The sequence below is a fragment of the Capsella rubella genome, unplaced genomic scaffold, assembly GCF_000375325.1.
Source record: "Capsella rubella cultivar Monte Gargano unplaced genomic scaffold, Caprub1_0 scaffold_1, whole genome shotgun sequence".
In the NCBI taxonomy this organism is placed as follows: domain Eukaryota; kingdom Viridiplantae; phylum Streptophyta; class Magnoliopsida; order Brassicales; family Brassicaceae; genus Capsella; species Capsella rubella.
The window spans coordinates 4,983,977-5,009,010 of record NW_006238923.1 but is presented as its reverse complement, the minus strand read 5'-3'; the positions used below and the strand labels follow the sequence as shown (position 1 = coordinate 5,009,010).

Genomic DNA, 25,034 nt, shown 5'->3' with positions numbered 1-25,034 from the left:
TTTGTCTAGAGAAATTGGAGAAGCCAAGACGACCAAAGCACAAGGCTGTTTAGTAACATCACTCTACTTATTCGGTTTAGGGCATGGATTTTTGTCCGGTTATCAATGGTTTATTAGTCACTCTCATCCTACAAGGCTACAATACATGATAATAAGAAAAATGTAAATAATATTTTTCTGCATGTCAATTCATCCGAAGAAGTACATTAAAATTTTACATTTATCCAACATGTTAATTAACTATATTCTTCTCTCTTCTGTATAAATAAATATCTCAATGTTCAGGTTTAAGTATAGATAATGCCCGGTTAATGGGTATAGTTCGCCCTAACGATTAAATCCGGTTAGGAGCAACTCGCTCGCTCGGTCGTCCAAAGGGCAAAGCAAATCCAACTTTACAGATATGTCAGAGGAGCCAAGTTTCTAGAAGATCATTTCATCACTGCGTTCCTTATACATTCTTCCCAATTCATTCTTCTTTTTCCCCCATTTCTCTCATCGCACGGTGAAATCGAGAAATCGGCGATCTTCGATTCGATCGGAAACTTCTCTGATCACCGGCGGTCAACGCCACGAACACAGATGTTTGCTTGACGACCTCTTCTCGCCGCGATCTTTGCCCCTCCTCGGGCTTTTTACTCAACAACGAGATCTATTTCCACGGTACCCTTTTCATCTGATCTTCTCTCCTCGATGTTTCTTAGCTGGATCCGTTGATTTTACTTTCATTTGAGCTGTTTCTTATCATTTTGTTTTGGATATTTTGGTGAAAATGCGATCTTGAGCTGTTTCTGGGCTTAAGTCTTAGTTTTAAATAGAAGTTTCTTCCATATATTGCAGTTGATGTTTGCTTCTAGGCTAGTTAGCTTTTAGAGGTCGTGGACTTCTTAGGGAGATTCGAATCTAGTACATATATAGCAATTTTAGCATACCTGAACCTGTGATTAGTTTATATGATTGTAATTCCAAGTTTAGCAGAGGTTTTCCGACCTAAGAATGATGAATAATTGGGTTTTATCTCTTATTAGACTAAAGGAGGATGTCGACTCCAGCAAGGAAAAGGTTGATGAGGGACTTCAAGAGGTTGCAGCAAGACCCACCTGCGGGTATTAGTGGTGCTCCACAAGACAACAACATTATGCTCTGGAATGCTGTCATATTTGGGTAATGGAACAAGGATCTTAGATACTGACTAAATAAATATGCTGAAACATTGTCATTTCTGGACTTATGTAGACTCTTTTGTTTCTAAATTTGCAGGCCTGATGACACACCTTGGGATGGAGGTAAGGTTATGTCATATTATTTGCAATTTTGGGAACGTGAGAGTGGTGTTCTTATGTCTCTTTCTTGATACTGGCAGGTACTTTCAAACTCTCATTGCAGTTCTCTGAAGATTATCCAAATAAACCACCTACAGTTCGGTTTGTGTCACGGATGTTCCATCCAAATAGTAAGTCATTGAGTTACAACCATTTCCTCTTCATCTGGTTAAATGTTGATGTTTACCTTTTGGCTCCTTTTAACCTTGTCGTTCTTTATCTGTTGTGCAGTTTATGCAGATGGTAGTATTTGCTTGGACATTCTACAAAACCAGTGGAGTCCAATATATGATGTTGCTGCTATACTGACCTCCATCCAAGTAAATTCATAATTCCATACCAAAATCTCCATATTCCCTTCGTCTTTTTTTGTGCTACCTTAATATATCTCAATGCCTTAAATCTCGAAATTACACTCTTCCTCTTTAATCTGTTTTTCCTTTTGTTATTGCAGTCCTTGCTCTGCGACCCTAATCCGAATTCTCCTGCAAACTCGGAAGCTGCTAGGATGTACAGCGAAAGCAAGCGTGAGTACAACAGAAGAGTTCGTGATGTTGTTGAGCAAAGCTGGACTGCTGACTAGTAGTAGTTAGTTGTAAGCTGTGTAGCTCTCTCCTTTCCCAGTTTCTCTCAATATCACCATTCAGCAACAGCTTTCTTCTCTTTTGATTCATGTCTTGTGTTTCCAAAACACTTTTTTAAGTTATTCGATGCTTTGATGGTTGGTTCTATGTAACCCAACATCCTTAAAAAAACAACTTTGTACCAAACCAACTAAATTAATCGCCTTTGTGTATATATGTATGATGTATCACGATTTTCTTGCTAGGTACCAGAAACAACTTTGTAGCCAAATTCAAAAATGTTGTGATATGAAATATTTAAGGTTTTTGGTCTTCTCTTTTTATTCCACCTTTACAATTGTTCTGCTTAATTTGTGACGATAATCCGATTTTTACCACAGAATCTTATGCTTGACATGAGACTGGTATGTAACTATATGTAACTAGAAGTCTTAGTACTTTAGCACTTACAAATTTACATTGCTTCTGTTTGAGTTGTTACAAAGTTTCGTCTCATTACAGAATTCAGTATGTTTGTTTTGAACATTCAATTGAATTATAGCTTTTGAAGCTCTGCCTCTCTTTCGAGGAGAATTACATTCATCTTCTTATGTGGGTATTGAATGTGTCACTGAACTGTTTCTCTACTTTCTTCAATGATGATGATTTTATATTTCTCTTTTACATCTATGAACCACCAAGCCCAAGGTTCCCACTGCTTGTCCACCCTTGTTGCACTTGAATTGTGTATTGCAGATTCCATACAACATCCTCTATTGATGGTCGCTTACCCTGATCTTCACAAAGACAGTTAATTGCAAACTCAACTGTGGTTCTCAGTGACTCATATGCATATGTTCCTCTCACACACGGATCTGCCAAGCTACGCAACACCGATGGTTCATCTCTCAAACCATTCTCCAGCTGAAGCTTCAAACTTCCTAACTCTGAAGATGCAGCCGCCAGTACTTTGCCTGTGATGATCTGAAGTAGTATCACTCCAAACTGGTACACATCTTCTTTCTCTCCATCTTCACTGCTAGGGCTCTCTGCTCCAACCTGTAAATCATACAAATGGTTATATTTTTCATGAGATAAAATCAAAGTAAGCTAAGTCTTGGTTATCTCATGTTTGCATAATTATACCTTGGATGGTAAAGGAATAGTATAACCACTGAGTTTTACAGTGAGTGTTTCATCAAGTAAAATATTCTCTATATCCAGATTGTTCCCAAATATTCCTGGTGCCACTCCTGTGTGCAAGAACTGTATTCCTCGAGCGACTCCAATCGCTATAGACATTCTCTGAGGCCATTTAAACACCTCTTTCTTTCTCCAATCTGCCAAAATAATTTTTAACTATTAGTTTTCGATCAAAAATCAAATCTCTTCAAATCGAATATGTTTTTCAGGTAGTACCGGTGAGGTAATCCCTCAAAGACCCGTTAGAGATGTATTCTTGGACAATAAAAATGGTGCTTCCGGCGTATGGATGATGATCTTGATAAGTACCAATGCAGTGCCCAAGAACACTGACCAAATGCATATGCCTGAGCTTTGATAAAACTTCCATTTGTTGAGCCAAATTTTGTGTTGAACTCTTCTGTTTCAGCTTAATACACCTTACTGTCACGGCTATGCCTTCTCTAAGGCAACCTTTGTACAGCTGTTTGAATTTAGATATATTGATTAATTAGAGACTCAGATGAAGTTTAAATCATGTCTTATTTACATTTTCATTTACCTGTTCTCCACAGAGATTCGCTGCATCAAAATTGTCGGTTGCTTCTTCCAGTTCCTCCAAAGAGAAAACTCGGTACGGTGATAGTCCAATCACCGCGGATCGCATGGTTTGTGGTACTCGTCCTACATTTGAAACACTCAAACTAGTTAGGTTAACGGGTGTGAAAACTTGATACAAGATTTTAAAGTAATAGCGGTTCATTACTTAGATCTGGTACTGTCTTTGATGTGGTGGACCTGGTGTTGGTGCTGCAAACAGAGACCTTGTCGACATTGTTTGGTTCAAAAGGATCTTCCTTTGATCTTGATTTTCTCATCCTAACGAGAACCAAGCCAGCCAAAACTGCTGAAACGAGGATCACACCAACGACAATGCCAATCACCAATCCAAGTTCGATTCCTGTATCTTCTTCTTTCTTTTCTTTATCCTTAGTGTCAGACTTCACAGCAGCAACTGCTTGCTTTGCTTCGTTTTCACAGAAAGTAACTGGACGCTGATATTTTGCAGAAGGTGAACCATTTACAGACAAGCAATTGAATGTGAAGAGCACTGTCTGGTTATGGAAATTCTTTGAAGATAAGCAAGATGGAAGCTTCCCAGTCAGAAGATTCCGAGAAACATCTAAAATTCCAAGCTTGGAGCTGCATAACGATGAATTTGGAAGTGATCCACTCAACAAGTTTTGTGACAAACTTAGATTCTGAAGCGAAGGAAGCGAAAACAGGAATCTTGGGATTGAACCAACGAACTTGTTGGAGGAAAGATCCAAGGTTTGAAGCTTATTCAGCTTCTTGATCTGGTCTGGAATCTTAGATCCAAAAGAGTTGTTCCTTAATGAAACAGTGATCAAATTACTTGCTAGCGAAGGAACAGCGTCAGGACCAAGTTTATTACCGCCCAAATTCAGCTCTTTAAGATTCGACAATCCTCTGAGATCAGGAACACTTCCATTGAACATATTGTTGGCTAGAACAAGACTTCTCAGATTCTTCAACGACGAGATCTCTTTGGGAATTTTCCCAGAGATAAAATTGGAACTGAGATTCAGGGATTGAAGAGACGAAGATAACCTGATGATCTTTGAAGGGAGAGGACCAGAGATGCCGAGAGAGACAAGAGACAAGGTCTTTAAGTTTGAGAGTTTTGTAAGAACAGTGAAGAGTGAGTCACTGGAGAAACTTCCGGGGAGCTTAAGGGTTCTGTTTCCTGTGACGGTTAATTCGGTTACGTGACCGTTGAAACAGAGGATTTTGAGAGAAGGAGAAGAAGGAAGGTAGCAGAAATTGGTCAAGTTGCTCCATGATCGAAGAACAGGTGGATACTGTAAATGCTTTTGGATTTCTAATAGAGTTCTTGATTCACTTGATATAAGCTGTGATTCTGAGAGTGATGGCAGAAGAAGAAGAAGAAGAAGAAGAAGGACAAGTGAGGTGATGAGAGTAAAGGCTTGGCTATTAGAAGAACTCTGCATTTTCTTCTCAGGAAAGAAAGAAAGAAAGAAAGAAGTGACTAGAGGAACAGAGATTAGTGTGCTTTGATTAGTAGTAGTAATAAAGAGTTGTTTTGTACATAAATTCTTGAGATCTTTCTGGATCAGAGGCAGATTTTTTCTTGGGAAAATAGTAAAGAAAATTATAAAACTAAAACAATGTTTTGGGACAGAGCAAGAAAGAAAAACAAGTTTCTAGTGGAGAGAAGAAGACAATAAATACAAAAATTTTGGTTTAATTATTGTGTTTAGTGTTCATCTTTTGTTGATTGTTCACATTGGACAGACTGTTTTACTGCTTCGAAGAAAGTGATTTATATAAAAAAGAAACAAAAATGAATTAGAGATCCTTAAAATACGTAAAATCCACATGAAATATCTGACTAATTTATCTACTTTTTCTGATCAAAAATTTCCACAATTAGATTTATTTATTTATATATATATATATATATTTCAACTCGTTATAATAACTAATTTTCTCTGTAATGGTCAGACCTTTTATTTATTAGTATAACATGCATTCATTGGATACATAATAGGTGCATAGACATGCACCCACATATACAATACATACATACAAACATGTTTGACGAATAAATGTTTCTAGTCGTACTAACTTCTCTCGATCTCTTCCCGAATGTTAAATTCTTCAATCCTCTACAAATTTTACAGAAAAAAAAAAAAGAGTTAAAAAATGAAGCTCAATTTTGTAGTAACCAATACATTATTAATGGAGAAACGTTTCTTTGTAATAAATTAGCGATGGCAGTAGTAAAAAGTCAACCGTATTTTACAGTTGACAACCTAAAGTGCCACGGCCGCGCGGGGTTGAAGCAGCCACGTGCTAACTAACTACTACCTCTCTCTTCAACGTGAATGATCAGATCACGCCGATCGTTACCAAAGTCTACCGTGCCAATTTTACTCAACATATATAACTATACATCATATAAAAAGAAGATTTTACATGTCCTAAACCCAATTTTTTTTTATTTTTTTTTTCATTTTACCACCTTATTTGTTTTATCGAAACCTAACACATACGATGATCGATCATCTTATATTCTTTATAGACTAATTAATAATATACGTACATCCTATCTTTTCTAATTTTTCATGGGCTTCAATCAATCAAAACTAAGTAATACTACTAATAACCAGTAATTAATATATATATATATTTCGTAATCATGGCGCTATTATTGATTATAACTATAGAGAGATGTTTAGTTATTTGTCGGTGAGTAAGCTTAAGAAAACTGGCTGTCGTCGTTTTGTTTTACGTACGTGTTTTCATTAATTAGAAAGTGTTAAGAGATTCTAACAAATGTTCCGCCGTGTTTCTTTTTGGTGTGCGATGAACTGTCCATTATACTATACTTAACTCTCTTTTTCTTCTTTTATATTCTTGCTTTATATACAACTCTTATTCTTCTTCTTAAACGTGGCCTGAACTTGCGATCCTAATCAAAAGAAGTTCGGTTATAATTAACCAGTATAGTAACAACCAAATTGTTTGCTTATATAGAAACCTAAGACCATCATCATTCTTAATGCAAGGATCTTAGAAAGTATTTTAACCTAAAATTTGCAAATGAAATAGCAAAATCTTCTAACATGCATTAAGGATGCCCTAACTCGAAATAGCAAATTATCATCCCAAGAAAAAGGAAACCGTTCAAAGTAAGTTAAAATTTGTTGTAGAAAAAAGTTTGAAGTTCAAAATCCAAAGATTTTTAAAAAATATCAGAATTTGCACTCAAAATCATAGAAAAAAAAAAGCTGATGATGAGACTCAAAACCAATATTTTCTCACAGTTTCCAAGTAGTCATGATTGAAAAAAGTGGGAAAGGGGTGGATAAAATGTGAGTTGAGTTAGCAGGCACATCACATGCATATGCCTTTGTAATAAGCGACACTGCCAAAGTACATCAATTAATACTATTAGTGTACACTATGTATTATATATTTTTTGTTCTTGGTAAATCATTTTCAAATAACATACTACTAAGTAATATTAGGTGTCTATCTTTGGGCTTATAGGCTATTTAAAGTGTAAATCCCAATATGTACCCAATTTAGACATTTTAGGCCCAAGACAATGCATGCAATCTTTAGGTCCACATATACTTACTTCTTTCAGATTGAATCATCAAACATTTTCAACACTTGTTAAAAGTCTCAATTTAATGGAGTATCGTATCCTAGAAGAATAAAGCAGCTTGATTCAAGCTCTCCTTTGTTTTGTCATCATGGACTATATTTTTTTGTTTTGTTTTTCCAACTAGGAATTGAAATACCATACTCAAACATCTATAAAAAGTTAAAAAAAAACCACCACTTGTACAGTTGTACTAAAAGATATGAAACAATATATAATCACATTTAAAATCTGTTTGTTCTTGTGTGATTCGTTTTTGTAACGGGCAAATGAAAATTTATCTAGATAATACAATATTATCAAGACTCAATAGCTGGTTACGACTTAAATTATTGATTTTAAAGTACAAAGACGTTTCGAACATTTGGATTTAGCGGACTAACCACTTGGATTATGACACCCTTTATTGTCCATTTTTCTTCAAAAGTTATCATCACTTCTTTATCATCAACGTTATGATCCAAATTAAAAAAAGTGAGGGTATTTATGTAAAATCGACTCTAATTGACTCCTTGAATTGGGCCCAGAAAAGGCCTAGTTTTAAGACTTTGCCAACACATCATTCCAAAACGACGTCATTTTCTTTGAACCGAAATTAATTATGGCCATTCCTTTATTGTTCCTAATTGTATAATTAAATTTAATGAACTCTCTCTCTCTCTCACTCATCGTCTTGTTTCGCTATCAGTGGAACCGTTGGGGGAAGGAGTCTAATAGTATTATTTTCACTGTCTGTCTGTGAGAGAGAGAGCTGATCGATCCTGTTGTTGTAGCGACTTTAAAGGATAACATTCGAAGAACAGCTCTGTGTTAAAAAGGTTTGGTTACTGATCCATCGTTTTAGCTTACATTCAATTCTTCTGAGGTTGACGTTTGTTTTTTTCTTTTTCTTTTTCAACACCATTTTGCAAAAGAAAAAAATTTGTCTTGCTTTTGATTTGCTCTACCCAGATCTGATTAATGATCTGATTAATTCGCTCTTGCTCATTATCTTTGATCTCTGATTGCTAATTTCTCTCTTTTTTTTTTTTTTTTTTTTTTGTAACACTTCACTACCTCTGAATTTGTTGGAAAGGTTTGATTTTTATTTTGGTTATTTGCTCAATTGGAAAATTTACACAGCTCTCTGCAACTCATTATTTTAGGTTTCAGTTTCTATTTTATCTGGATCTTCATGATTATGTTATGTTGTCTTCAAGATCTCTGCTTTAATTTATTTTTTCACTGATTCACTGAACCAATGGCTTTAGCTGAGATTGTGTGTGCTACTGTGTGTTTCTAGGTGTTATATCTGAATAGTTTTGCTGGTTTTCTGCTTTTGGGTGTTGGGAATTACAACTTGTTAAATGCTACACAATGTTCAGTGTCTATGGTGCTGAGTTAAACTTGAAATTTACAGACTTTAGCTTGTTTCTTTGCTTGTGTTGTGAAATTTCAGAGATTAGCATGTTCTTTTTGCTTGTGAAATTCACAGACTTGGCTTGGTTCTTCTACAGGTATCTACATTTTAGCAGCTTACTATTTTCAGACCCCATTTTGCTCTGTTAAGGATGGGGAAGACTCCTGGTAAATGGATCAAGACTTTGCTTCTCGGGAAGAAGTCCCCCAAGTCGAATTTGGAAAATCGAAGCGAGAAACTGGTAAAGAATATTGGATTTTTTCTAGTTTTTTTTTCTCCATTGAAACATATGTGGATACTTCTAAACCGTAATGTGTTGTTTGTATGTACAAACTACAAAGAGATCTGCTAAGAAAGAAGAGCTGGTGGTATCGGTGACAGAAGATTTTTCAAACTTAACGGTTGATCCTCCAGTGGTTTCATCACAACCAGTTCCTGCTTCTACTGCTCAAAATGTGGTTTCTCCAGAAAATGACAATGAGCCGAAGGATAATCTTGAGTCAAGAAATGACTTGGGAGAACTCGAGCTTGAACAAGCTGCAACTAAGGTTCAAGCTGCTTTCAGAGCTCATCAGGTACTTATTCTTTGTTGTTATAAAGACAAATCTACGTGAAACATATAAGATTCTGGTAATGATGTTTTGGTTCTTCTACCGAAGGCGCGTAGAGCATTTCGAACCCTTAAAGGTATCATCAGGCTGCAGGCAGTTATCCGTGGTCACCTGGTCAGAAGACAAGCCATTGCAACATATTCGTGTATATGGGGAATTGTGAAGTTTCAGGCTCTTGTTCGTGGCCGGAAAGCTAGATCTTCAGATAATGGGATTCAATCTCAGAGAACACATATGGTAGAATCTCTTTATCACGCCTTGGTTATATAGTTGGCTGATTTTGTTGGCATGTAATGTTTTTAATTAAGCTGTAATTTTCTTTCTTCTTTTAGGAAGCCGGTGATTCAGAAGCTTTCCAATCGAGCACTTATAGTTGGATGGACAATCCCCCAAAGTTCGTCCTTGTTAATAAGGTATTATTTAATTTATGTTTCATGGTACTTGGTGGAATAATAAGTTCCATAACTCCTGCTCGATAAACCTGTATTTACTAATCCTACAACACTACGTTTGTTATTTGTTACTCTGGCTTTTCAGCTTCTAGCTTCTTCACCAACTGCATTGCCTCTGAAGATCCAATATGGTCCTGAGGAACCTAACTCAGCCAAGGTTTGGCTTTTACGCTGGACACAATTGCAAGTTTGGTCTTCTGGCTCACGAGTAGCTAGGGTTGAGATTCCAAAACCTCAGTCAAAGAAGCGAAATTATCAAGCAGTGGTTGAAGCAGATAAGGCAAGGCCAAAGCGAGTTATCAAGAAACCATCTGGTCCAAATAGTGGAACTGGCTCCAGCCGTTCTACAGCTGAAACTGATAAACCTAAACGAAATGTGAGGAAGGCCTCCACGCTTAGTAAAGAGGCCCTGAGAACTGAGAGTGACAAAGCTAAGCCCCATTCGAGAAAAAGCAGAAGCGCCTCAAAAGAGGGGTCTCCTTTGGAAATTAAAGATGAGAAGCCCAGTCCTAGTCTCAAAAGGTCTTCTCTTTCGAAGGGGTCAAAGAAAGCCACCCTTAGATCTACTGAGAAGAAGAAGAAAGATACTGCTGATTCTGTTCAGATAGAGCATGAAGAGAAAGTTTCAGGGAAGGTTCTTGAAGGAGGAGACCATATTGAGTCGGCTGAAACAGAGAAAAGTACTCTAGATTCTGTGCAGATAGAGCATGAAGGGAAGGTTGTTGAAGGAGAAGACAGTATTGAGGTTGCTGGAAAAGAGAAAGATGCTGCAGATTCTCTGCAGATAGAGCCTGAAGGGAAGGTTCTTGAGGAAGGAGGCAACATTGAGTTTGCTGAAAAGGAGAAAGATATCACAGATTCTGTGCGGATAGAGCCTGAAGTGATGGTTCTCATAGGAGGAGATAATATTGAGTTTACTGAAAAGGAGAAAGATAAAACTGATCCGGTTCCGGCAGAGTTCGATGTTGTACAAGATGAGAACTCACCGGTTTTGGAGGAAGATGAACCCAAAACTGCAGAGACCAATGATAAAGGTGAAGACCTCAAATGTTCAGATGTGAAGGTAATCTCTGAGCACAGTAATGTTTGTTCTGATAACACAAAGCCTACTGAAAGAAAAGTGTTGCTGCCGGCAAAAATTGACAATCAAGATCACGGACTTACACAAAGCGGACGGAAAATCCCCAGCTACATGGCCCCGACTGCATCTGCAAAAGCCAGAGTCAAAGGAGAAGAGTCTCCGAGGTTTTCCCTAGAGAAGACTGAGATAAATGGGCCATTGCGACGCCATTCACTGTCATCTCCAGCCAATGGTAAGCTGAGTACTACTACCATGTCCCCAAGGGCTCACAAACTTCTCCTAGCCTCAGCTAAAGGATCTATGAATGGTGACAAATCTTTTACTTCTTCCAAGGACGTTACTCGTAAGCTCAAATTTGCACGATTGTTTTAAAAGATCTAAGCTTCACTTAGATAATAAACTTTTTAACCAATTTTTTCCTTAATTGTTTCAGACAAGTCAACAAGAACTGACTGGAAACGGTGAAGGCTCAGGCAAAAGAGAGTGTCATCTCATCATTTTACATGGTCGAATTCAATTACTTAGTGTGTTTCCTCTGCTTTTTGGTTTGGTTTGGTGAGCTTAGAGTGTTTGGTCAGTGTTCATGTTAATAACATCCTTATCATACATGTTGCTTCAGTTTACTCTGATATGTTTGAAGACACAAAAAGTTTGAGTAAATAGTTCATCCCTGTATACATCTTTTCATTCACTCCTCTCTAATTACACAGACATACCTGAATCTCAAAACCTCCTTACATACATTACACATACAAATTTCGAGCAAGAGCTATTTTCTTAGGTCAGTGCTTTCATCTTACACGATGATGTTGATTGAAAGAAGGTAAAGGCGATGCACTGGGAGTTATGTTATGCAGCTGCCGATCCTGATAATATCTTACCGGAGATTTCTGCACAACAGAGGAATGATGAGACCTTGGAGAATCCATTTGGGTGTGTTTGGTTCCAGGTTTAGCAACAGATTCTAATTGTTCTAATGTGGCTAAAACCTCTGACATTTTCGGCCTGAGCTTTGCATCGGGATTTAAGCATTGCAACGCGAGATTAGCAGCGGTGAAAGCTCCCTTTTGTGGATATTGACCCCCTAGTTTTGTGTCCATTATGCGAAAAAGTTTTCGCTTATCGCCAAGGTACGGTGTTGCCCAGTCTACAAGACTATATTCGCTTCCCCCATTTGAACTGTCCATGGCACGTCGTCCTGATATTAGTTCCAGTAGTACGACCCCGAAGCTGTACACGTCACTCTTTGCGGTCAGTCTACCTATAGGGGACGAAGATGAGCTTTCAGTAAATGTCAAAGAAACAGAAATAGTCTAAAGGTCAAAGATATTTGGTTTATTAAAACTTCTGATGTCTTCTTGGAGAATGATGAAGCTTTTCAAAATCAGAATGTCAAAGCTTTGAAACATTCTTGGAAAAAGTTTGTGAAGTGTTCTCACATTAAAAATGATCAAACATGTTTAGAACTATAGATTGGCTGGTGCTTTTGTCCATTTTAATGCCGCTTAAAGCAATGGTTAAAGTGAGTATATGGAACAAACCTGTGGCGACATATTCAGGAGCTGCATATCCATGAGTACCCATGACCTTTGTTGACACATGTGTATTATCACCAGTTGGACCTGCTTTTGCCAAACCGAAATCCGAAAGTTTAGCATGGAAATCCTGCATTAAGACACAGTTCCTAAACGTTAAGAATCAAAAAGGCGAATCCCAAAAGTGGTCGAAGAGAGTTTCTGCTCGGATTTATTACAGAGTCGAGTAGAATGTTGGCAGCTTTAAAGTCTCTATATATGACTTGTGACTTTGCTTCATGCAGAAAAGTTAGCCCTTTAGCTGCACCTACTGCCACTTTCATCCTTATCGCCCATGTAAGTGGCTGCGCACCACCTGCAAGAACCATGACCCGCACGATTATAAAACACCCAAAAAAAACGAAGAAACTCCCATCATGAATTCAAGAACATAGTTGAATTGCAGAAAACATACGTCTAAAAAGATGATTCTCCAAGCTTCCTTTTGGCATGAACTCATATACAAGAAGCCGGTTTTCGCCTTCAGCGCAATATCCAACTAGTAATACAAGATTAGGGTGACTAAGTTGACCAAGATAATTTACTTCAGTCTGAAAGAGAAAAGGCAAGACAAAGATTCTCAATGTCAGCAAAACACACACATATCAACCATGGTGAACAGAGAAAGGGAGGAAAAACCGAACTTACCAACCACTCTTTATGACCTTGAAAACCTTCAGGCTTAAGCTTCTTAACAGCAACAACGATTCCAGAACCAGGTCGTGAAGCAGTGAGAGTTGATTGATCAATCCATCCTTTGAAAACACAACCGAAACCTCCTTCCCCTAGTACACTATCAGGACGAAAGTTCTTAGTAGCGTTCTTGAGTTCGTTGAAAGTGAAAGCTTTGAGGTTTGGCGATGAAAGTATCTCTCCTTCGGTCCTAAGTGTTGGTAATGGTCCTAAACTTGTATCTGTGCTAGAAGAAGCTGTGCTTATTCCTGAAGTACCCGTTGACCGGCTTGTCTTGCTTGAAACTTTCGAGGCCGAAGAACCTATGAAAATGATTGGTCAAACATATGAAAAATCTCATTAGTTTGATGTTTTCCAATCAATTCATAACGCTAAGAAACGTTGACAGACACAAGTTACAAACAGAGCAATTTGAAAGGTTTGACTTTTGATGATCTAGAGATAAACACAGCACATGATTTGATACTTTGAGAGTTCGAGTGAAAGATTAAACTCTTGACACAACTCAAAATTATTCTTAAAAAAAACAATTTGGAGAATAAGAAGAAATCTCCATGAAACTTAATATAGAAACCAAAATTAAGCAATAAAGACTTGAGAAGAACTATTTTTACCAGAATTAGTATGGGAGCTATGGTTGCTATCCACTTTAGCATGGGAGCTATGGGAGCTATGGTTGCTATCTACTTTAGCTGAGGAACCAAAGCAATTACCCATTTCCGGTAAAAACCCAATATGGAGAGACAAAGCAACTGTACTCTCTTGGAACAATGAAACAGATGTTTTAACACAACAGAACAGAGACTCGGCCGAGACGAAACCAACATAAACACGTTCTATCTTTCTGACTTTACGGCGGCGCAGTGTCTGCCTAGATAAATGTGTACGCTTAATAGATTATAAAAAGTATATAACAACATGAGAGGAAAATCTTAAAAATAAAGAGAGAAGGAGAGAAGAAGGAACAAGGAAGGTGAAGAAGAAGAGAGGATGAGAAGCCAAAGTACATAATAATACAAAGTCGTTGTGTCCTTTTGTTTTGTTGTTTGTCATAATAGTTTCTTAAAATGACCAAAAATGTCCTTGAGTCGGGGTTCCGTTAGAGTTAGACGTGTATCCTTGGAAAGGACAAATTAGGTATTTTTAGGTTAAATACGGTAACGTCATGCTCACGCAAATGAATCAGCATCGGATCATTAATAATCTCGAGTGATGAATTACTAGTTACTACTACTAGGAGGAAGGTGGTGGGCAAACGAGTCGTTGTTCACATATATAATCGTCAGATTTTTATTAGTATAACATTTTATAAAATAATACTCAAATAATTAATCAATTTTATTCATAGCTTGTTATCATTTTTAATTATATTTTTGTCTCTATCGGAAATTTAATACTAACACACATTTAAGTCATGATTTTCTAAATGTAAGATATTCTTTCTTCTATCCTATATATTGAAATGTCAAAGTTCAAACAAAAATTGAATGGAAACAAGACTTCCTTTAAATTTGTTTATATTCTATTTTTTTCTAATATCCATCTTGTGTTCCCATCTCTATTTTCTAAAAAGGTTAAGGGAAGATGGCTCAAAAGGTTTTTCTTTTTGTATGATGATGATAACGGGACATAAGTGACACTCATTGTTTTAAAATAGTTTATTGCTCGGTGGAACACGTTTTGGCAATTTAAGATATACTACTTACATGTACATAGTATGGAACTAAGACCATCCTCAATGGGAAGTTTTTAGACAGATCTTACATAAATTTATGATTTAATTAAATGTAAAATGTATGTAAATAGCTAAGATACGTATCTTATATAAGATACAAAACAATGGTTAAGAGACGCATACGTGGCGCGCTATGAGTAGATGTTGAGATAAATATAAGAAAAAATGATTTTTTTTTAATTCTTTTTCTTTATTTTCCTTTTTATCATTCTCTTTTAAATCCAAGCTTCCATATTTTATTTTCACACCAATTTCTTATTTCCTTACCAAAGACAAACCAAATATTTTAGTTACAAGAAAAAAGAATTCTTATATTTTCTACATAGAAAAAGGCATCAACAATTGAAAAAATATTTGGTCGAGCACATATGGCCAAAATATTCTACAAATCACGTTTAAATTAATTGTGTTTTGTGTTTATGTTACAAATCACGTTTAAATTAATTGTGCTTTGTGTTTATGTTATTTATGAAATAAATTGTATATCATCTATGTTTTAAAATTTTTATTTTGTAATAATTATTGTTTTCAAAAATTAAAATTGTTAATTTTTTTTTTTTTTTTTATGTTTTAATCCTAAGATCCACTATTTAAGAACCCACCAATAATCATGCATAAAAACATAAAAACTTAATTACACTTTTTAACATCACTTTTTCAATTAAATTACTAAACAAATGATAAGATTCATTTTTAATAGCCTAGCATTGAGGATGCTCTAACAACCCAAACTAAAAATATAAAAAATACCTTATGCTATTTAGTTTGCTGTTGGTTTTTTTTCCAACCATGCCAATTATGGTCTCCGTTGACGTCTCTCAAGGGGCAAAAGAGTGGTGGGTCTCTCGATCTCCCCCATTTATCGTTGAAACGGCTATTTTTTCCAATAATACTTGCAAACGTATATGTTATACGTGAAGATTAAAAAATCTTAGTTTTCAATTAATATCATATGCATTGACCCAAGAAAGTCCTCAGATCATATTCACATTGTTGTTGACCGACCGGCATATTGATTTTTTTTTGTTTTCTTCCGCATATATTGCCATATCATTAGGCGCGTGTGGACAGAAAAAACCAAGGAATCTTATAACAGATTAATCCCTCGCAAATATTTATATAGTTAAATTTTTTCATATAATATGCTATCTGACCAAGTCACTTGTATTTATCCTCTATTCAGTAATAATATCAGGTAATATCTTATATATTACAAAAATAAAAGCATGTGAATGACTAATAATTCACTCTTTTGACTCTTCAAACCAAATTTATTCCCGATTTATTTGTGTTCTTTCTTCTCCATAATCTGGCTTATGTATACCACTTTTAAAAAAAACATTATATTTCTGCAGTAATTTATAATATCATTAATGGTTGATTAGAAAGAAAAAAAAAACATTATATTTACCGTGTGCAGTTTGGTTAACTTAAGGCCCAAGCCCAAACTGGAAACAAAAACGGGACGTAGTTTAAGCTTCTATCTCAGACATGGGATAGCAGTGTATGTGACTTGGACTCCAGAAATTAATCCACGTCTATCAGCCAATCAAATATACCATGTCATATTATGTATCCAATTGAATAATTACACGTGTATCATCTACGTCTTTCTCGCGCCTCCGACACTCTCATAACTTCCGTTCCCACTTCAGATCGATCTCATTAATTTTGATCGCAAAACCAACGTAAATTTGAAACTGTCGCCGGAGTACCACCGGAGAAAATTTTAAGCGGCGATGGAAGCTCACGGTTCGGGTCTCCGGCGAGTTCTATTATTATCGTTCTGTGTCGCCGGGATCTGGGCTGCTTACATTTACCAAGGCGTTCTTCAGGAGACCCTGTAAGTAATAATATATCATGGCGAAATCGATCAATCTTGTTTATGATAATTTCTCTCGCCATTTCTCGATTCTGTTTGTTCGAGATTGTTGCTATTTTCGGAATCCTTGTTGGTGATGCTTTTGAGCTGTGATTAGAAACTTATAGAAAAATGTAGGTGATGGAACTCAAAAATTTCAATTTTCGAATCAGGTCCACGAAGAAATTTGGTGAAGATGGGAAGAGATTCGAGCATCTTGCGTTTCTGAATTTGGCTCAGAATGTAATCTGCTTGGTTTGGTCTTATATAAGTGAGCATTCGAATTAACCATTTTGTTGTTTATTCATTAGGTGCATACCAGAAGAATAGTTGAAGCTGATATATACTTTTTTTTTTTGGAATTCGATTATGGGCAGTGATTAAGCTCTGGTCCAATGGAGGTAGTGGTGGAGCACCATGGTGGACATACTGGAGTGCTGGCATTACTAATACTATTGGTCCTGCCATGGGCATTGAAGCTTTGAAGTATATTAGTTACCCAGCTCAGGTAATTTTAGGCCATGGTTCTGTGGTAGTGTAATGTAAACATCATTTGTCTTGATTGTGGCTGATACTTGAGGTTTTAATCTCTCTTATGAAATAGTATTGATGGAAATTTTGTTTCCTGCAGGTACTTGCAAAATCTTCCAAAATGATTCCAGGTGAGGTGTCAGTATAGATCTTCAAATCATAACTGCTCTCAACCGTTGCTATGTGTATCTTATATATGGTTTTTCCTTCATGTAGTTATGCTGATGGGCTCCTTAGTTTATGGCATAAGATACACCTTGCCTGAGTATCTTTGCACCTTTCTTGTTGCGGGAGGAGTATCCAGCTTTGCCCTTCTGAAGGTAGGCAGATCTGCATTCAAAAACTTTGATCATAACATTGTTGTAGTTAGTAGTAAACCGTCATTGAATTGGTTTCAGACAAGCTCTAAGACCATTAGTAAGCTGGCACATCCCAATGCACCCCTTGGTTACGGGCTTTGCTTCCTAAACCTTGCCTTTGACGGATTCACAAACGCCACCCAGGACTCCATCACTGCAAGGTATGATCTTGACGTTCTGTTAGAAACTTTACCCAAACAGAACATCAAGTTTGTCATTTGGACATAATCATCAACTATACATGGTTACAGGTACCCGAAAACTAATGCATGGGACATAATGCTTGGAATGAATTTATGGGGAACCATATACAACATGGTCTACATGTTTGGATTGCCACATGGTAGTGGATTTGAAGCCGTCCAGTTCTGCAAGGAACACCCTGAAGCAGCATGGGACATTCTAATGTACTGTCTATGCGGCGCAGTGGGCCAAAACTTCATCTTTTTGACAATAAGCAGATTCGGGTCTTTAGCTAACACAACCATAACAACAACTCGAAAGTTTGTAAGCATCGTGGTATCGTCAGTTCTGAGCGGGAATCCATTATCGTCCAAACAATGGGGATGTGTGTCGATGGTGTTTGGTGGATTATCTTACCAAATTTACCTGAAATGGAGGAAGCTGCAGAGAATGCAGAAGAAGAAAAAGACTTGAAGCTGAGAATGAAGTTCCAGATTTTTAATTCTTCACTAAATTGTTTTTGATGGGAACTTTTACTACAACTATAAACCTAAGAGGTCTGAAAGTTAGAGAGAAGAAAGCTTAGTCACATTAGTAAAATGTAAACTAATGCATTAGAAGAAACTTATATATATCAAACAAAAATCAAATCATTTTTCCACTCATTATGTCTTTACAATCATATGTTTCAATACAATATCTGTTCTGTTGTCTTCTTCTTCTGCCATGAGAGAATAGCAACAGATAAAACTTGACCCTCTTCCGAGTTTTTTTTGTTTTGGTCCTAAAGTGACACTGAAAGACTTCTTTATATATATATGTGATAGAGATTCTGTACAGAGGTGATGAAAACAAATCAAGAAATCAGGAGGGAAATGCTCAGATGATGTATCTGATTATGACCCTTAGAGACAAACCAAAGAATTTTCCTTAAAGAGACACTGGTGCCTTCCTTTGTAGATGGCTTCCTTATGTTTAGTAAGAAAAGAAAGTGAAAGCTGAATCTGAGTATATGGCAGATTCTTGAGAGCTTTCTTTTGATGGTGGCTAGAAATGTTACCGTTAACATTCTAGGACCAACTACGAAACTTAAAAAAAAAAACCCTGAGGAAGGAATGCAGATCATGGCATGCCCGCTTCACAAAAACTTCCAGGCCGATATGGCTGCAAAACCTAAAATGAAATCTAAGCAGAAGTGGTAGAAAAAATCACGTCTCCATGGAGACAAAGCTGCGGTTTATGGTATGAGAGAGATGGATCAAAGATGGTTGGTTGGTTGGTTTACAAGCTATGAAGAAGGACTCTTTTGCAAGGGGGTGGTTTTGAAGGATTAGCACTTGGACATGGAGACGAGGACTCAATCCCGAGTGTTTTTAGCAGGAAGCTCCTCTCCTGCAAAAACAATCAGTCTTTTAAGACTCATTCTTTGACCAAAGCCTAACTACTGTATACTGAATATGAATGATATGCTTACACTTTCAGAGAACTGTGGACTTGGGATACCGTCTGCTAGTGATCTGAACAATGGTGTGACCTGAATAGGTGAGCTGAACTTTTCTTCGCCCGAGATGGGCAAATTCTCTTCAGGATTTCTCGGGACATCGCAAGCTGAGAGCAGCTCCTCTACAACTTGTTTTTGTTCTGTCTGAATATCAGACGGTGATGGTTGTGTTCTATCACCAGACTGATCTAGCATGACAGTTGATCCTGAACTATACTCCGAGCTAGCTGGTGAGTCATGAAGACCAGGTTGTCTAAAGGACATCAAATGAAAAGATTAGACAGTCAAAATCTTAAGATGAACACAAAAGTTCTGTGGTGATTAAAAGCTATGTTTACCTCCAAGATTGTTGATTGTCTTCATAACCACTCCTCAAATCCTCTATAAGATCCTTAAATTCCTCGATTTTAAAGTCGATGTCAGGTATTCCATATCTGAATAAATCATTCTCCTTGCCTTTATTCAAGAATTCCTGAAGAACCTGTACATATGCATACCCAACAAGAGCTATGTTATAAAGGAGCATGAAAATTTTGGCTATTTCAATATGTTGAGAGGTTGCAGTTTCTTGGTTACCTTCCAAGCATTCTCCATGCTTTGTTCTGTGTTGTCTGCATTAACTTTTTGCGCCAAGGAGCTTAGAAGTTCAGCTTGTTGCATCAAAGCTGTCACTTTAGGATCATCCTTCTTAAGAAACATCCCTTCACCATCACTCTCCTTCACATTGCTTATTTGATTCTGTTCCTCCAAGCCATCAATACCTATGGCATTGCATGCCAATACCGAAAATGGTGACCTTATGTTCTGATTCATACAAGGCTCAGCCTTTCCATTGATACTGATCATATCTGTGAGATCTAGAATTTGACTTCTCCTGAATCAACAAAGCACACAAAATGTGTGAAAATACTTGGGGGAGATTTATGTTTATGAGATCAAAACAAAACAAAACAAAACATACCTCATTTTCTTAGCAATAGGAGCTTCATTCTCGGCTTTTTGCGGGGTACTGATACCGTCTAAGAACAAGATTCTTTTGGTGTTTGAGTTGCTGTTCTCTATAGCCAAAGCTTCATGCTTAGCTCTCTTCTTACAAAGTGTTGTAAACCTGTTCTTCACAGCATTATCCGTTCTACAACATACAAAAACAGAACATTAGTTTAATAACTTTGGTCTTATAAATGATAAATTTCACCAACCATTAGAGCTTGAGATTTGATTCTACCTGCCTGAAACCACCTTGGCTATCTCAGTCCATCTGTTCCCAAATACTCTTTGTGCCTGATAAAATCACATACGAGAAGATAAAAAGATCAGACAAAAACTACAAACACCAAACTTAAAAACCCAAATTTTATATATCCATGTAATGAAGTCTGTATAGTAAGTGAAGTCACCTCACACAAAAGCATATCTTCTTCAGGGGACCAACCTCCTCTCTTGAAATCAGAGTTTAAATATGTATACCATCTGCAAAAAAAGTATCCATCTCCGGATTCAAGAAATCAAAATACAGAAAGAAAGAGTTTTGACACAAATAAGCAGAGATGAGTTTCACCAACCTTCTTCTACATTGTCTTGTGCTTTTATCTTTGAACTTGGATGCAATGATCGCCCAACTAATAATATCATCAAAAACACACAATAAGATACAATATCTATCAACAAGCTTTTTTAGAATCCCACTTTTTTTTTTTTTTGAACTTTGTCAAGCAATAAAAAAACAAAACCTTTTCCGAGAAAATAAAAAGAGAAGAGTGAATATGAACAATGAAAGCTCTCTCACTTTTCAGTTCCATGTAGAGTAATTTGTTCTCTGAGAATAACATCCTCCTGCAAACTCCACAAACCCATTTCATAATCAGTCAGTCAATAAAAAACAGAGCAAAGAAACAGAGTCTCCTCACACAAATAAATGTAAATCATCAGTTCTATGTATTCGACGTCATACACACACCTCTTGTGACCAAGAAACAATATGACGTTCCTTTTTCTTGGAATCTTGATTGTTAATATTCTTCTTCTTTTTCTTCTTCGTATCTTCCATTTTTTTTTCTTCTTCTTCTTTTGCTTCTGTCTCTTTCTTTACTCTATATACGGCTCTCTCTCTCTCTCTCTCTCTCTAGTCTCTGTTAATTATCTAATTTATTTTCTTTGACGCTCCGTTACCTTTTTTCAAAAATAAATAAACCCAACTCCTCCTATCAACACACACACAATGACTTATTCCAGGAAAAAAATAAAATAAAAAATCAAGAAACAAAAAAGAAAAGAAAGAAAAAAAAAACTAATTAAAGACAAACTCTGAAAAGGGAACTCATTTTCGTCACACAAGACTCTCGAGAGTTATCTGCTTTTATTTTATTCTCTCCACTTCATTCATCAGAAGAAGAAGAAGAAGATCGAGTTTTCTCCAAAACGGCTAAAAGAATAATGGATTCTTATATAAGAAATTTTTTTTTTTGAAAACGAGTCATTCAAGAATCATGAACACATGTGTTTCGTTTTATCAAATTCAAAAAAGAGAATCCATTTCTATTCTTGATAATAATTTTATTTCTCTCTCTCCACATGAATCTTTTTTATTTATTTGGTGTGTGTATTAATTAAGATAATTTATGAAAGAAGGAAAAATAAAAAAGAAAGAAAAAATGGGAAAGCCAACGGAAGGAAGAGTAAGTGGGCGGGTATGAAGGCAAGTTTGAAAAAAGGAAAAACAAAGAAAACGAAACGCTGAAACCAATGACCCTTGTTCTCCATTACTGCCTCCCCCCTCTTCACCAATTATATGTTTCTTTGCCTTTCTTTTTCCATTTTTTTTTTTTTAAGTATAGTATAGTAGTAGAAGATATTGTAGGAAAACAAACATTTGCCATTATGTTACGGTACTAGTGTCTAGCTAGGCTAGCTAGAGTTTTTGTGGAGAGCATGATTACTTTTATGATGTTTCCTTTTACACCGGTCTCTTTATTTGAACTGTGTTTTGGCTTATGATTTAGTATGATATTGGCACGATTGATGGATGCATGTATAGTGTATCGCATTGTTAGGTTTATGATCTCTATGATCAGTTGTTTTTTGAGGAATGTTGTTTCGAGGATGTACGATAAAGTTTTTTTAGTTTCAAGTACGGTTTTATGTAAAAGTATTCTTTTAGTTGTTTGAAGTCCCTTTTACTTTATTGATTTCTCGTAAAATAACATCACTATTGTGCCCAAAGTGCTTATTTACTATAGTATAGAATGTGCTATTTTAATTAACAACAAAAGGTGAACATAATAGTAACCAAAAATTAGAAAATGGAAAAGAGAGAAAGAAAGAAATAAAAGGAGAAGATTGGGAAAACACATCGTTGGTGTTTTGGTAAAGAGGGGTACATGACAAGTAACGTGATTCAACGGCCACTATTCGTTTGATTTCGATTCCTTTCTTGTTTCAAATTTTTAAAAATTTTCCTTTTAATCTCAAATAACTTGCAATATGCATAGAGGAAACAAAAAAAAAAAAGACTTAAAAAGTCATGTCCAATGAGCTGTTTCAATTTAATTTAGATAGACCCAAACAAGAAGCTCCCACCAGTCACGACGAATGCAATTAATTTTGGTAACTACTTGCTACCCTCTAGTCTTTAGTGTAGTGTGTGTGTACATATGAAATAAACGACCAAACAAGTAATAACATTCTTCAAGTCACTATTCCATCACTTTTTCGAGAAATATGATTTACTTAATTACTTGCTTACTTTTGGTAAAATGAGAGCCGAACCAGTGATTTTTCATTTGTTAATAATCAGAATTTTCATGTTTTACTAATATTTTAACTTTTTGAATATTTACCAAAGTTTTTGGATATTATTATTTCGAAGAAAAAAATCGGGTTTGAGAATATATGGTTGATGATGTTATGAACTGTGGAGATTTAATTGGAACATGAGATACAAGCGAATACATTAGCGCGTGTGTGACTTGGATTTTTGAATTAAGACAGCGAAGCACATCTGACATATCACATTTTATCAACAGTGTCTTGTAAGAAAATAAAAACATTGTATTATTATTTTTACTGTTACTTAATTGTCTTTTTTTGTCCACATCCTTTGTGAATTTATTATATTATTCGACTTTTAATTGATTCTCTTCTAGTCTATGATATTATTTAGGATCGGATATGCCCAACGTTGTAATTCTTTTCTCAGTTTTTAATTTGTATTTTTACTCTGAAAAGTGTCAAATTAGTAGTGCATGCAGCAATAACATACTACTAATATTGACGACATACGAGATTAGAAATAAAGACTTCTAAACCATGCAAGGAACATTTTTCTTAAAGCTTCTACAAATAATTTATTGAAACTTCTCTTTTGTTATTAAGTGGACGTGCTTTTTCTAAGATTTCATTCTTTTTAAAACAAGAAAGTTTCCAACTGAGTGGTCATAATTTTTTTTTTTTTAAAGAATAAATTTTTATGAATTTTTATAACACGTGATATTTTTGAAAATGTTTCAAATTCATCAGATCTCAGCGTTAATGTGATTATAACATTAAACGTTATAGTTTTACGTTCACTTCATTGTATTAAGATTTCGGTAGCATATCAAGATTTTTCTATCCGTTCTATTTTGTGTTTTATTCTTAGTCAGATGAGAGATCACACTCAATTAGTGTCTTTTGAAAAGACATTAAAACATTTTAACAAAGAAAAAAAATAGGTCAGGTCAATCTTGGTTCCTGTTTCCAATTCCCAGCCCAGTTGTATTTATTATCTAACAAACATGTTTGTATCTACATATGTGTACGTACGTACGTGTTGTTTCATTCTTTGATCACCGGCCATGTAGTATATGCCTATCAACGTAAATGTACTATGTAGAATACATTAACAATATTTATTTGAATGAAAATGATACGGGAGTTAACGTAACTATCTCAACGCTACGGAACCTTAGTAAGTATACTCTCAATAAATAGGTAGATCAGTAGATGTACTAATTATAAAGTATGATTTCGATCTGTAACTGAATGATGTATACATATGGAGACAGGGAGACACATACAACTAAATAACTATATTTATATATATGATATAATGTATATATGCCCATTGTCCAAGAAAAGAAAGAAAAGCACATGAGCATTGTGCCAAGTGCATCAAGGAAAAGTCAAAAGATACAAACGAAAATCTAAATGCAATTAGGGTATCAGGTTAGAAAAACGATGTTTTTGAACTGTTATCATACGGATTCAACTTTAGTGCCATATAGTTAGGCGAAGATGCTAATTAATTTGGTAATATATTCACCACTTCCGTCTGTGAGCCTCTCTACATACGTTTTTAGTTTGGTGTTTAAGGTAGTTTCAAAACGATATTTCAATTAGTTTTGAGATTTATATTAAAACAGGAAGATGTTTTGACGGGGAGGAGAAACAGTGAGTTATTGTTTCATTCTGTTCTCTCCACTAAAAGTATGCTAATGACTTACTGTACATGACATCATCCTCAACACTTGATCATCAATCCATTAAATAAAAGACAGACGTTTAGATCAGGTGTATATGACTAGTTTAGTTTGGATGCATAAAGATATTCAGATTCTCGAGCATAACATTGATGTGATCAACGATTTTAACAACTTACGTTTGGTTTTGCATGGGATATAGAGATACAATGTTCCATGTTCAAGAATCAATATGAAATCTATATCGTGACAACATAATTTATCATAGAGATTATCATTTAGGTCGCTTGCGTAGTTTGACTATTGATGTTTCCA

The 25,034-nt window shown here is 35.8% G+C and overlaps 6 protein-coding genes across 7 annotated transcripts; 3 read left to right on the top strand and 3 right to left on the bottom strand.

Annotated features, from left to right (window-relative positions):
- Positions 1-367: 367 nt before the first annotated feature.
- LOC17898773 (ubiquitin-conjugating enzyme E2 1) lies at positions 368-2,143 on the top strand. The gene is made up of 6 exons (XM_006303333.2): positions 368-663; positions 1,029-1,164; positions 1,261-1,286; positions 1,364-1,453; positions 1,554-1,642; positions 1,777-2,143. The coding sequence occupies exons 2-6, from the start codon at positions 1,040-1,042 to the stop codon at positions 1,903-1,905; spliced, it is 459 nt and encodes a 152-aa protein (XP_006303395.1). The 5' UTR covers positions 368-663; positions 1,029-1,039; the 3' UTR covers positions 1,906-2,143.
- A 176-nt stretch (positions 2,144-2,319) lies between these two features.
- LOC17899514 (probable LRR receptor-like serine/threonine-protein kinase At1g14390) lies at positions 2,320-5,256 on the bottom strand. Its single transcript, XM_023789949.1, has 5 exons — positions 3,834-5,256; positions 3,630-3,751; positions 3,305-3,551; positions 3,032-3,225; positions 2,320-2,944 (listed from the first exon to the last, which is right to left on the bottom strand). The coding sequence occupies exons 1-5, from the start codon at positions 5,098-5,100 to the stop codon at positions 2,573-2,575; spliced, it is 2,202 nt and encodes a 733-aa protein (XP_023645717.1). The 5' UTR covers positions 5,101-5,256; the 3' UTR covers positions 2,320-2,572.
- A 2,686-nt stretch (positions 5,257-7,942) lies between these two features.
- LOC17899261 (protein IQ-DOMAIN 31) lies at positions 7,943-11,513 on the top strand. 2 transcript variants are annotated; one of them, XM_006306906.2, is made up of 7 exons: positions 7,943-8,101; positions 8,780-8,923; positions 9,024-9,257; positions 9,342-9,530; positions 9,626-9,706; positions 9,831-11,169; positions 11,260-11,513. In XM_006306906.2, exons 2-7 carry the CDS (start codon positions 8,834-8,836, stop codon positions 11,289-11,291), a joined length of 1,965 nt encoding a protein of 654 aa, XP_006306968.1. In that variant the 5' UTR covers positions 7,943-8,101; positions 8,780-8,833; the 3' UTR covers positions 11,292-11,513. The 2 variants fall into 2 exon arrangements, with proteins under 2 accessions (XP_006306968.1, XP_006306966.1); XM_006306904.2 differs by lacking the exon at positions 7,943-8,101 and adding an exon at positions 8,301-8,358.
- On the bottom strand, positions 11,458-14,018 carry LOC17900293 (probable serine/threonine-protein kinase PBL2). The gene is made up of 6 exons (XM_006307490.2): positions 13,708-14,018; positions 13,049-13,395; positions 12,816-12,951; positions 12,580-12,716; positions 12,368-12,491; positions 11,458-12,087 (listed from the first exon to the last, which is right to left on the bottom strand). The coding sequence occupies exons 1-6, from the start codon at positions 13,808-13,810 to the stop codon at positions 11,618-11,620; spliced, it is 1,317 nt and encodes a 438-aa protein (XP_006307552.1). The 5' UTR covers positions 13,811-14,018; the 3' UTR covers positions 11,458-11,617.
- Positions 14,019-16,501: 2,483 nt separating this feature from the next.
- Positions 16,502-18,423, top strand: LOC17897073 (UDP-galactose/UDP-glucose transporter 3). Its single transcript, XM_006304536.2, has 7 exons — positions 16,502-16,671; positions 16,863-16,960; positions 17,067-17,197; positions 17,321-17,351; positions 17,437-17,540; positions 17,619-17,740; positions 17,831-18,423. Exons 1-7 carry the CDS (start codon positions 16,568-16,570, stop codon positions 18,234-18,236), a joined length of 996 nt encoding a protein of 331 aa, XP_006304598.1. The 5' UTR covers positions 16,502-16,567; the 3' UTR covers positions 18,237-18,423.
- Positions 18,424-18,552: 129 nt separating this feature from the next.
- Positions 18,553-21,344, bottom strand: LOC17900680 (transcription factor MYB124). The gene is made up of 10 exons (XM_006303603.2): positions 21,221-21,344; positions 21,050-21,096; positions 20,826-20,882; positions 20,661-20,733; positions 20,489-20,544; positions 20,225-20,395; positions 19,840-20,137; positions 19,602-19,744; positions 19,237-19,516; positions 18,553-19,154 (listed from the first exon to the last, which is right to left on the bottom strand). The coding sequence occupies exons 1-10, from the start codon at positions 21,308-21,310 to the stop codon at positions 19,044-19,046; spliced, it is 1,326 nt and encodes a 441-aa protein (XP_006303665.1). The 5' UTR covers positions 21,311-21,344; the 3' UTR covers positions 18,553-19,043.
- Positions 21,345-25,034: the final 3,690 nt, after the last annotated feature.